At 39.9% G+C, this 13,378-nt stretch overlaps 1 protein-coding gene across 2 annotated transcripts in view; it reads right to left on the bottom strand.

Annotated features, from left to right (window-relative positions):
• The window catches only part of RGPD4 (RANBP2 like and GRIP domain containing 4), a 294,599-nt gene that overhangs the window by 168,212 nt on the left and 113,009 nt on the right, over positions 1-13,378 (bottom strand). For both annotated transcript variants that reach the window (XM_030201471.1, XM_030201472.1), the window contains exons 18-19: positions 3,712-3,844; positions 2,104-2,198 (exon numbers count right to left, since the gene is read on the bottom strand). In XM_030201471.1, the coding sequence (XP_030057331.1) occupies positions 2,104-2,198; positions 3,712-3,844 (228 nt within the window). The remainder of the gene's footprint in view (positions 1-2,103; positions 2,199-3,711; positions 3,845-13,378) is intronic.

The following is a 13,378-nucleotide window of genomic DNA, read 5'->3' as shown; positions in this document are numbered from 1 at the left end:
TTTGAAGTTTAACAACTGAAAGTGAGTGAACCAGAGTTAGAGAAAGATAAGCTCAGCTAACCATGTGTTTTGTAATCAACCGAGTTTTGTTTTTGCAGACATCTATAAGCCAAATCTAACAGCACAAGTTCCTGAGGAAGCCACACAGGTGAAACGGTGGCCCCGTTGGACTTTAAGTGCTGTTGTTTCTTTATCTGGCGCTGATATAGTCTCACTTGAATATAAGAAGCAAATATAAATGCTTTGAATGTTGAACTGAATTAAAATACCAAACGTATATATCTGAAAGTAAAAGCAATAAGGAGTTTTTTTCTCCGATGACAGAAACTTAACAATGGCATAAGAGTCCTCCCACTGTAAACCTAGGATTTGTGTAAATCCAAAAGGTTTGAGAGGGATTTTCTCCTTGCGGAATATCACATGAGTTTGGACAGCTCATTATTTAAACGTGTTTAAACGTGTTTGTATAGATTTACCTATTAGACTAGTCACTACTGCACAGTTTTGCATAGTGTTGAAACAACTGCTTGAACCGGGATTGGTAGCATGGAATGCTGCTAATTGGGTTTCTGCCAAGTGATTTAGATTGCAAGCTCCTAAACGCTGCGAACGACTGGTAGCGCTATAGAAATGATTTATAGTAGTAGTATTTGTGACCTGGCTTGGAAAACAGGATACTGGGCTAGATGGACCACTGTTCTGACCCAGTAATGCTACTCTTATGTTCTTATGTTATGCTCATATATAGAGAATATAAGTCAGGGTACAAATGTAACAAAAATAAAATAAATTTGCACAATAAAAGGAATTCCAACTACCTGAATCTCAACTTTTCAATTGGTATAGGTTACATCAAGCATTAAGGCTTGTGAATCTTAATATTAAAAACCTATCACCTACTCTCCCTTTTCACTCTCTCCTTAATTCTCATCCCTCTCCTACACATTCTGTATCACTATTCTATAAAATCCACCAAAATCATTCAAAGCAGTTCTGCATTTCCTCTCAAAAAGCATTTGAAAATGAAACTGGTAAACATCTTACCGATAAACAATGGTCTCTCTTGGTTATACGGCCCTCGCTTTCTTCTGCTTTCACCCAATTGCTTTTCTTTTCACAACATAGGTCTCACTGGTCTCTCATTAAATCTTTTAAAAGCAAACTTTCTGCCAATGACTTATGGTGGTCTTGTTCTCAACAAAAAAGGACACTTAAACATATACTATTTGATTGTAATAATGTGTATGCTTTGTGGCTAAATATTTGGTCCAAAATATTGAACATCTTAAAAGAAAGATTCTTTTAATTCTAAGCACATTATTTGGAAATCTCTTTCCTTATCTAATACCCTTTCTGATGAAGATACTTCCTTATTTGATTTCTTAATTTCAGTAGCACTGGAAAGATAATTCAAATCTTTCCATTTTCTTATGGTGGAATTCAGTTTTATTGAATAAAAAATACGAAAATATTTCTTTAAAAGTATATTACTCCAACTTTTAAATGTAAATGGCTTAAACTGGATAACTATGGGCTCTGTTTACTAAGGAATAATAATAGGAATATTGTGGGCGCCTACACAGTTGGTGCACGCTAATGGTTAGCATGCGCTAAAAGCACTAATGCGCCTCTAGCGCAGCTTAGTAAATGGGGCTCTATATGTCTACAGCAGTTACTCTCTCATTGTAATGCTTTTTTTCACTTTTTTTTTTATCTGCTCATTTGCTCTGTTATGCTTCACGTTTGAAACTAATCTTACTCAAGTTACTCTTGTGCCTTTATCATTGTCTATTCAGATTTGATTATTGGCTCATATTGTGATATTGTACTTTGTTATATTTTTAAAGTAAATAAAAATAATAATTGAGAATGTTAAACAGATATTTTGACTTTTGAACTAACTGAGCAGCAATACGGCTCATGCATAAATGTTTAACATTAGGGTCCTTCCACCTCGAGACAGAAAATATCTAGCAAACTTATTTTATTCCCAAATTTGAGGCTGTCACTTTATCTTTTCTACATGGAAAATACATGCAAATTCAAAACCACCACTCATGAAACTGACCATCAGAGTAAGCTTCTAGATTTTTTTCTCCTTACCTTTGTTGGTGTTCCATTGGCTGCTGGTCTGAGAAGATACTGAGAATTATATGCTGGTGACTGGTTGTAGTATACAGAAGGACCGGAAGTAGAAACTAAAATAAAAACACACACAAGATTATATAAAATATCCTATTTATTAGGCTTTAGCATCACCTTTTGAAGGAATTTACTCAAGGCAGTGTACAATAAGAATAAATCAAACATGAGCAATAGAAAATTACAGCAGTAAAAACATTCAAATAATACAATGTATGGCATAGTATACTACTTAAAATGCCAACACAATACGTAATATAACATTTTAATTGACAGTGTAGGGTATTAAGCAAAGATGGAACACAGAGTAAGAGGAGTTACAAAAGTAAGGTGACTAATTTAAAGAAAGTTGCACATGAGGTCAGAGAGATGGTTAACATATAGATAGCTAAGAGAGTACAAGAAGTTAGAAAATAAGGTGACTAATTTAAAGAAAGGAGCATCAGAGAGATGCTTAAATATTATCTCAGATAGGGTAGGAGTGGATAAACAAGTCCTGCTGCAGTATGTGCAGCTCGTGTCACTCTTTTGTGTGTGACACTAACGAGTTAGTTACTTCTTCCATTAAAAGCCTGGTTGAAGAGCCAAGCTTTCACCTGCTTCCTGAAGTACAGACAGTCTTGTGTTAAGTGAAGTCTTTCAGGGAGTGCATTGCAGAGTTTGGGGGCTACTCTGGAGAAGGCTTGCTTGCTATCACATTGTGTAATGTCTTTTGGAGAGAGTGTGGTTAGGGATACTCCTTGGGAGGACCTTAGTGTCCTTGGAGGTGTGTAGAGGATCATCCTATTTTTCAGGTACTTGGGGGCATTTCCTTTAAGGGCCTTGAAGATCAGAGTTTTAAATTTAGCCCTGTATTGTACTGGTAGCCTTCTATTAGTCTTGCTGCAGCATTCTGAATTGGAGCTGGTACAGGTCCTTTGTAGTCAGACCATTGTAGAGTACATTACAGTATTTGTCAGTGGTATGACGTGCCTAGTTTTTCCCTTCTACAGCTTTTATTTATATTAAAAATGTTATACTGCTTCATTGGTGAGATTCTATGTAGTGTACAACATGACACAAATAAAATACAGATCAATAGAAAGGGCCGTCTGCTCATGTGTCAGACAGCTCAAAAAAGTTTGAAGTGGATGCTCTAGTTTTTTTGCATTTTAACAGAAACTTAAGTTTCTTCTGAGTACAATAGATGAAAAAGAACACAGAGTTAGGGATAAAGGGAACCAAAAACGAGCAAATGATGCAATCTGAATGAATGTGCTGGTTCAAAATTCATCAGAAAGCAAAATCTTACAAACAACTTATGTGGACAATTTTAGCAATGTGAAATGTTGGCCTTCAAAAGGCAAGCAAAGGTATCTTAAGATCTTTACAAGATCAAAGACATCTCTGGATAGAACTTCTTGAATTAAATAAAAACACCCCCAAACTAGTCTTCAATTGTGCACAATAATGAAAATCTACAACATTCTTTTGCCATTTATTGAAAAATACATTAGCTAGATTTACCTAGAATACTAACTTACATCAGGAAAATAATAGCTGTTCATAATTACTTTGCATTTATCTCACCTGTTAAGGGGGCTCCTTGAAAATTCTGTGTTCCTTGGTAACCATCAGTTATTGAGTCTGTTTCAAAACCTTCATTAGGCCAACGGTGAGATGCACTGGAACCGGAGTTAAGTTTTAATTCCTGCACTTCATTCTGTCAAATAAAAATTGCTGTACAACATTAATTGAAGATACACTATCTTGAACAATTTCCCTTCAAATTCCACTCCTCACCTCCCCAACCCTCAAACCCCATATCCCATTCACAATAAGCTATAAAAAAAAAAGCAAATGAGAACAGAGCCTTGACTCTTATGGCCCTGCACTCCCCAAGCAAAATCAACAAACCCCAACCCACTACCCCCCCCACAAGCCCCAGTGAAAATGTTACCAATTAAAGTATGCAGCCTGAAATCCATTAAAGACCTGGCTCCTGGCTTTAGGTGAGATGGCCGGAAGATATGCCTCCCAGATAAAAGAACATTTTTTTGTCTTTAGGATAAGATCGTACCCCATAGGATTCGCAAAGTATCAATTCGTGGAGACTGTTCCTCTAATACCAAAAACAGGGGGAGTGAGACTGAAGCCAATGATCGATAAATTATTTACCCACAATAAGCCTTACTAAGAAAACTCTCCACTCAGCCCCAAGCCCAATAAAAGCCTGGTTCATGAAAGATAATCCCTATCTAGAAAATTTTAGAGAAAAACTCAAAATCCTGGAGATATTGAATCACTTTCCCCCTAAAACTCCTGCCTGCCCTAATACTCCACAACCCATGGTAAAAAGTGGCCACCGGTGCCAGACATTTTAAACAGGGAGCATTAGCACAACCCACATATAAAGCTTAGTGTTGGGAAAAATAAGCTCAATAATGAATATATTGACATCCCCTCAACTCAGATCTAGAGACTGTCCCTGGAATCGCAGTAATTAAATTGTGAAAATTAATAGCAGTCAAGTGAACGCCCCACTTCTCTCAGCCAGCTCAGCTTCAACATATCATAACATTTTTATTACAAGACACACTACTCAGAACCTTATGAATCCAGGAGATAGAAGCAACACAATGCATCTCCCTGTAAAAAAGCTTGTATTTTATTACCCAGCCGAGTAGATATCCCTTGCACATCCAAGAAAATATGAGATAATCGTAAATAGCAAAACTATTCACTGGACACAGAGCTACTCTCTGCTGCACCTCTTCAAAAGATAAAATCGAGTCATCCTTGTGTAACGGGTGTTCAAGATGTGTAATACCCAGGCAATGTCAACGTTTAAACATGTTATCCAGCTCAGGGGAAAAGTTTGTGTTTCCCACAACTGGAAGCAAATCATTGCTATTGGGATTTTGCCCCCAGAAACATAAAAGAGCCCTCCAAGAATAAAGCAGAGGCCCTAAAATAATATTTCCCCGAAATTTGTCAGGAAGCTTGGAAGCCCATGCATGCAATAAATGAGGTGCCAAGACTGAAAATAACCTTTTTCAAAATCTGTAACCTCACTTGTGTCTAACAAACAGTCTCAAAGAAGCCTCACCATACAAGTCAACAATTTGAAGTCTGGTAAAAAGCCAGAACCTCCCACCCCAATTAATAAAAATTGCTACGTTGCATTCAAACACTTCCTTTATGATTTTTTTTTAAATTTCTTGCTAAAGCAAGCTGAAACAGTTGATATTACAGTAGGTATACATTAATCCAAAACAGCTTCTTTCCCAACAGCCAGTTCCCGAAACTATCCCCCCACCCTGCAATATACTTAATCACCAATGTGTCTAATTGAAGGAGAATTATCAGGGCTTAATTTGTAGACAAAAAGGAAGTGGCTCTGGGGGTGGGGTGGAGCCAGGACTGAAGTAGGCGGGGCCTGGGCCAGAAGTGGACTTGCTTCTACACACACACAATATTTCATTTGTGGATAAAAAAAAAGAGCTTGTGGAAAATTCATGAATTTAATTTTAAAATGTTATTAAAGAATATCACCACAGTAGTACAAATTTGCAACATTATCAACAAAATCTTGGACTAATCATTGTTTTTCTCAACATTTATACATTTGATACCAGTGTTCTCCTCAGAAATGTTTAGCAGCCAGGTGACATTAAGGAGTACTGTCCTGCAATGGCAAAAGGAAGCGTCTATTTTTACTGAAGCACTTGCTTCCTTTTGCTATTGCATGGCAGAGGAGCTGGGTTAGGGCAGAGGAATGCTTACGTTTCCAAAGACCTTTGGGTCTGACACAGTATAGCTGTTCTTACGATTTAAATGTAAACATGCTCTGTATCCACAAAAATCCAAACTCCACAAACTACATGCAAGCAACATATCGCACCTCAGTCACTGGCAAAACAAAGCAGATCCTCACCAAATAGAGATCACAAATTAGAAATAGAAATATAAAAACAAAAATTAAACTGGTAATCCCAAGTCGTCAAAACTCAGCACTGGACAAATACAAATTCATTTACTCTTGTATTGAACACAATACAAAAAGATATCCACAATGCACATTTTCCAAAACTACCATATTCAAGTTCATAAATTCAGAACACACTTTTTTTCCCTACCTTTGTTGTCTAAGCATTTTATTTTTCCAGTCAGGTTGGTCCCAGTGAGTTTCTCCAGCATTACCTCGTCTGTCTGTCTCTCATATCCTGGTATGTAGCACTACCCCCGTCTCTCTCTTCTTCCCACACCATCCAGCATTATCACCTCTCCCCTTCCATCCAGCATTACCTGTCTTTCTCTCTCACCTCCTATGCAGTACTGCCCCTGTTTCTCTCTACTCTCCATCAGTTTTGCCCCCTCTCTCTCTTCCATCCAGCACTGCCCATCCCCCTCTCTTCCTATACAACATTGCCCTCTCTTACTCTCCCACCCATCCAACATTGCCCCCATCTCTCTCCTCTCCCCAAACGGCATTCTGTCTCTTCTCCATGCAGTATTGCCCATCTTTCCCTGCAATCCAACTTTGCCTCGCTCTCTCCCCCTCCCATCCAGTATTGCCCCATGCCTTTTTTCTCCCCACATCCAATATTGCCCGTGCCATTTGTCTCGCCCGTCCTATCCAGTATTGTCCCTGTGCGTCTTTCCTCTCCCATCCAGTATTACCGTGCTCAATGCTCCTTTCTCCAGCCCTCCGTCCCGTCCATGCTGCTTCTTCAGCCCTCCCTGTCTTCCCACCCTTCTTCTTAAGCCCCCCCTTTTTTTAATAGCCTTTCCTGCTCCCACTTCCAATGTTTATTTTTCAGCTTGCTTCCCCCCCCCCCCCCCCCAGCCTTCCCTCTTCCCAAGTTGTTGGCTCCCATGTTGCTTTTTTCCCCCACAGCCTTTTTTCCCCCCACAGCCTTCCCTCCCTACTTCCAACTCCAATGTTGCTTTTTTTTTTCACAGCCATCACAACTCCAATATTGTTTTTTACAGCCCTCAGACGCTGCTTCTAATCCCCCATACTGCTTTTAATCTTCCCCTCTTCCCTCAAATGCAGTGTGCCTGCTACTCTAGCCATCCCCCCCTCCCCTCCAGCTGCTTCTCTAATCTTCTCCTCTAGCTCACCCTACCGATTCTCCAACCTTCTGCCATCCTGCTTTTCTAGGTCTTCATGGCAACACCCACCCCACCACTGACCTCAAGAGCCGGCTGCCTGCAGCAAAGGAGGAGTCTCAGGAATTAGAGAGAAGCAAAACAGAAACTGAAGCAGTTTTGGTCCTGTGCTGAGGAATAAGTTCAGGAGAAAATCTCCCTTGGGTGGTCCCACGCTGCAGCAGCGTCTTGCATTGGGGAAGAAGTTAGGGAGACGCCGCCACACAAGTTAGGGAGAAATCACCCAGGCAATCTAGTGTCAGTGCACTGTGAGGGCTCCAATTGTGGACTGCAGCAGGCTCCAAGTTAAGAAGAGCTGTGTGGCAAGCACGAGGCAAACAACAACCAGTTGGACGTTATACGTCACGTCATATAATTTCCTCTACACATTGATTCAAAGCCCAGGAAAATATTGCTAGCTTAGAGGGAACAGGTGTGTGTGTGTGTGGGTGGGTGGGTGGGGGGGGGGGGGGGGTGGGAACAATGAATGTTGACTTCACTTCCTTGGGCCAAGAAGCGCCGGAATGCCGTTCCACCCCATTCCATCAGCACAAAATTAAGCCCTGGGAATTATTACATTATTCTGATTGACCTGAAGCATATTTCTATAATGGAAGTCATCTGGCACACCTACCACAAGATTGAAGCTTATTGTGTGTACTTAAGAATAAATGGGAATTTTGAATTACCTGTCAATTGTTCTATTAGATCTCCTTATCAAACTTACAGTTGTCTCCATTCTACAGGGCTTGGGGATAATGATAGAACCTAGTTTCAAGGGCCTCTCCCACAAGGCCTGCATTTCCTGCTTATTACTTTTTCAGTCTAGGAACGTTCAAAGTCTCAATTTTAAACATATACAGGATTTACCACATCCCATATAACACTCATTATAAACAATGAAAAATAAACTTAACACTGGTTGGATTTGTCCAGACAAAGCACAAAGAGACTGGAACTAACAGAGGTAAGCCAAATTCTGTATTTCTATCCAACAGTTTAGAACTTAAGGGCATACCAGAACAGTGCATTACTCAGTGACACCACCATTTGGGTACCCCTTCCTTATAAATGTTGTACTGGAAGATACCCATTTGTACATTCTGTGGTAGAAGCATAGAGTGGCTTGCTAGGTGAACTGACAAACCTGATCTGTGATTGAAACATGTTTATCGATATTAAGTTACTGTTTTTATGACTGAACACATGACTTAATTACAGTCTCCAGATTAGTAACCAAAGAGAAAACAACTTATTAACTTAACATGGGGGCTCATTTTCAAAGCACTTAGACTTACAAAGTTCCATAGACTGCTATGCAACTTTGTAAATCTAAGTGCTTTGAAAATACACCTCATAGTAACATAGTAGATGACGGCAGAAAAAGACCTGCACGGTCCATCCAGTCTGCCCAACAAGATAAACTCATATGTACTACTTTTCATGTATAACTTATCATGCAACTGCTCTTGGGATCAATCTAGCATTAGAAAGTGCAATAGTCTGGTTCGTGAGCCAGACATCGGTTGAAGGGGAACAAGCTGGTAAAAAGCAGAAAACAGAAATAAAACAAATGAAATGAGGAAAAAAAAAAAAACTAGTCTAGTGTGCAATTTGGGGCGGCAGCATGTATATTTTTGCAAAGGGCCAGGAAGAAGCTGGTGAGACAGGATAGGGAGGGCCTCCACTGATTATTAGATGTCCCTGATTTCTGGGGATTTTCCCCAAGTTCAGATCCATGCGCTCCACTCCCTATTTGGCTACTTTCTGTTACCAATTTTAGTAATGGGAACAGAGGTGCTGTATTGAAGTTCAGAATGGGCACAGTATTGCCCCCACCCACTTCACCCCATGTGGTCCCAGCCTCTTCCCCTCTTGCCACCACTCTTCAGGGTCTGCCCCTCCCTTCACGTCTCTATAGTATTTGCTCTGGTCTCAATATAAAAAGAACAGCATCACAAAATGGAGCCTCCATTCAAACACACTGGGTCTCTGCCAGGTCCTGCTCCCATGACAACAGGAGTGTGCATTAGACGGGGCAGTACCCAGCAGAGACTCACAGCATGCATGAGTGGAGGCTCTGCATCACGTCCCTGTTCTTTTTGATGCTGAGAGTCATGGGTACTCGCTTTGAACCCTCAGGTATAGGCAAGTTAACTCATCATCAATGAAGCATCCATAGGCACATTGTGTACTTTGGTTCAGATACACTCATAGGTACTGCATTGGGACCTCTAGGTGTACAATATTGATTTCTACTCTTTGTTTTGTCTTTTAGAATTGTGAAGAGAGGGAAAGGGGATGGGATTTCATATACTGCCTTTCAATGGTTACAATCAAAGCAGCTTACATATTATATGTAGGTACAAGACAGACTGAAAAGGGGGGAGGGGGAGATTCTGTTTTAACAAGCACATAAAGCTGACCAAGGGGGAGGAGGAATATCTGCACAGAAAGGAGAACTGAATCATGCTCAGAGAGCTCACTAAATCTCTTCTGAGCTCTGGAAGGACAAATCCCAACTGGTGCCTTCAGAACACCACCCATGTGTGGCTGATTATATCCTGTTTCTCCAAGGAGAAAGGAAACAAAGAAAAACAGACCTCAAGGAATTAAAACAAATCAAGACTAAATCACATTTTTTAACCAATTAAAGCATGAAAAAAAAAAACTGTTTTTGATCAATATATGTGAAAGGAATTTTGGAGGTTGAAAGCTTGACTATTTTACAAATGGTGACTATGGACATTCATAATGCAATTTCAGAAAATAGTACAAAGTTCTAGTAGCCACTTCAGCCCCTGAGAAAACCGAGGGGTCAGATTTGCAGCTCGCATGGTCACCAGGTTAAGTGTTAGCACTTATCTTAATTCATATATTCAGCATTATCCGGACAGGTAGCAGTACTGAATACACATGCTGACTAGTGATCAGACTAGCAATATTCAACAGGCCTACACTAAATGGATAAATTATGAATTTAGTAGCTGAGCATCACCACTACGTGGACTACTGTTAAGACAACAATTTATTGCTAACCCTAGCTTTCAGTAACCATGTCTCACTGCATAAAATGGGGCCTGTGTTAACTAGCAAGAGTTTAGTGGTAAAATAACATGTCTTAACAGTAGCCCACATTGACAACTATACCCTAGATGGATAATTTGTGGCGCCACCTTTGTTCCTCCCCTATCCCAGCCCATAATAGCATCAGGCCAGTTAGAACTGGGCTGTTGCAAATCACTAAAATAAGTGACGCTCCAGGTAAAAATTAAAAATGTTATTGATTGATGAATACGACTCGACACAGCTATGTTTCGGCCCAAGGGGCCTGCATCAGGAGTCTAATTACAAAACAGCATATAAAAGCAAATAAGAACATGAATATGAAACAAGGATATAAAACAAATATAATGTTGAATATTGACACAGTAATAAGTATTAATCTAAGTGAGATAAAGAGACCAAATAAAGATGTTAATGGAAATGCACATACAAATCCAAATGACTGCAAAGAAAGAACTATTATAAACCTTTTTAAAAGGGATATTGTGAGCAGCAACATTGTTTATTTTTAAGGGGGCAATGCTTATTTTAAAAAAAAAAGGGGGGCACCGTATTTTGCATACACAAAGTGCAATATTTGTACATATTCTTTGAATTAAAAAAAACTTTGTAAATGTGAGAATGATTAAACTATTACCTTGTGTGATCTAGAATTCACTCGTTGTGTCTAATAAAGAAATTGTATCCGCATATCAGTTACATAGATACACCATGACAGGTGGTTTCAGAAACAAACGAAAAATTGTTGCACAAACAATTAGGGTTCTATAACGGTGTAAAATTGTAATAAACATCTTTAAAATATATCAGTACTACAAAACATATCATTTATTAGTTAATATAGACACACTTGGGCTCATTTTCGAAAGAGAAGGACGCCCATCTTTCAACATAAAATCGGAAGATGGACGTCCTTCTCCCAGGGTCGTCCAAATCGGTATAATTGAAAGCCAACTGCTTTCCGTCACAGGGACAGCCAAAGTTCAAGGAGGCGTGTCGGAGGCGTAGTGAAAGCAGGACTTGGGCGTGCCTAACACTAGGACATCCTTGACAAACAATCGAAAGAAACAAGGACGTCCCTGACGAACACTTGGACGACTTTACCTGATCGTGTTTTTCTTTCAGCAACTTTTTGTGGCTTGGTCGTAATGGCCAGATGACCACCAGAGAGAATCGGGGATGACCTCCCCTTACTCCCCCAGTGGTCACTAACCCCCTCCCACCTTCAAAAAATATCTTTAAAAATATTGATTGCCAGCCTCTATGCCAGCCTCAGATGTCATATTCAGGTCCATCACAGCAGTATGCAGGTCCCTGGAGCAGTTTTAGCACTTCAGGCAGGTGGACCCAGCCCCATCCCCCCCCCCCCCCCCCCCACCTGTTACGTTTGTGGAGGAAACAGTGAGCCCTCCAAACCCCACCACAAACCCACTGTATCCACATCTAGGTGCCCCCCCTTCACCCGTAAGGGCTTTGGTAGTGGTGTACAGTTGTGGGTAGTGGGTTTTGGGGGGCTCAGCACACAAGGTAAGGGAGCTATGTACCTGGGAGCAATTTATGAAGTCCACTGCAGTGCCCCCTAGGGTGTCCAGTTGGTGCCCTGGTATATCAGGGGGACCAGTGCACTACAAATGCTGGCTCCTTCCACGACCAACTGGCTTGCATTTGGTCGTTGCTGAGATGGATGTCCTTGGTTTTGAAAATCGCTGAAAATCAGAAACGTCCATGTTTAGGGACAACCATCTCTAAGGACGACCAAATTTCAGGATTTGGACGTCCCTGACCATATTATCGAAACGAAAGATGGACGTCCATCTTGGTTCGAAAATACGGGTTTCCCCGCCCCTGGATTGGGACGTTTTGCGAGGACATCCAAATCGAAATGTGGACGTCCCTTTCGAAAATGCCCCTCAATATAACATTCTTTTTAAAAATGGTTGCAGAAACAAACAAAAGATGGTTGCAGAAACAATTGGGGTTCTATAATGACGTAAAATTGTGATGAACAACGATGTCTATCTTTAAAATCTTTAGGTACTACAAAATATTGAAGGTATATTAAAAACCAGAATTTTTAACGTAAAATCCCCATAGGTAACTACATGCAAATGGTGAGAAATGCTATTTTCGCTAATGAACTTACTCGTTAGTCAGTAGATGGTGTTGAAATGGACCTGTAGGGTCTTGTGCCTCAAGTTGGAGTAATGCTGTGCAGGAAAATGTCCTTTAAATGGCTACATTGTTTAAGACAACTACCTGCTTTTGAGATATTCCTGTTATATATACACTGTCACTTAAAATGGAATGTTTTCTGTACTGTTCTGCATTCGTATTATGTATTATACCTAAACGCAAAATAAAATAAGATAAAATCCACTACATGTTCTCTATTGCCACCTGCACTTGTGGTCAGGCAAACGCTGAAAGTAAAAAACGTACACAACTTGCCCTTTAAAAAAAAAAAAAAAAAAAACTACCAAAGGGTTCTTTTTTTCTAGAGTTCTGTCTACCCCAGCAACTTTGTAAACTAAGCAGCTGCGTGAAAATAGAGGACATAAACCTTACCTCACTGGAGTTTTTCTAATCTCGAGAGTAAACCCGGACTCGAAAATTTAAGCCGAGTAGTCGTTTGTACATGCTATTTAAAAGGCTCCAACTGTGATGATACTAGTGACATCACAGCTGTATAAAGATGTGATTTGATAAAGTGCCTTAAACCTGAATAAAGTGAAAAACAAAAACTGAAAAGAAGGGGAGAGTAATGAACAGTCATGAGAGACATAACGTTAAAAATATTGCTAAAAAATAAAATATGAAACATAACCAGAAGTGACGTTTTGCAATGTTTGTAATGAATATTCATGAAGTGAATGTTAGTGATGAGGCTGTGTGTGTGTAAAGGACTGACAAACAGTGAAAACCAAACCTACTAGATCACACAAGGTAATAGTTCTTTAGTCACTCTCACATTTACTAAGTTTTTTATTCAAAGAATACGTACAAATATTGCACTTTGTGTATGCAAAATAAGGCCCCC

Source organism: Microcaecilia unicolor, chromosome 4 (genome assembly GCF_901765095.1).
Source record: "Microcaecilia unicolor chromosome 4, aMicUni1.1, whole genome shotgun sequence".
NCBI lineage: Eukaryota > Metazoa > Chordata > Amphibia > Gymnophiona > Siphonopidae > Microcaecilia > Microcaecilia unicolor.
The sequence above is the reverse complement of the archived record's forward strand: the minus strand, read 5'-3'. Positions and strand labels throughout refer to the sequence as shown.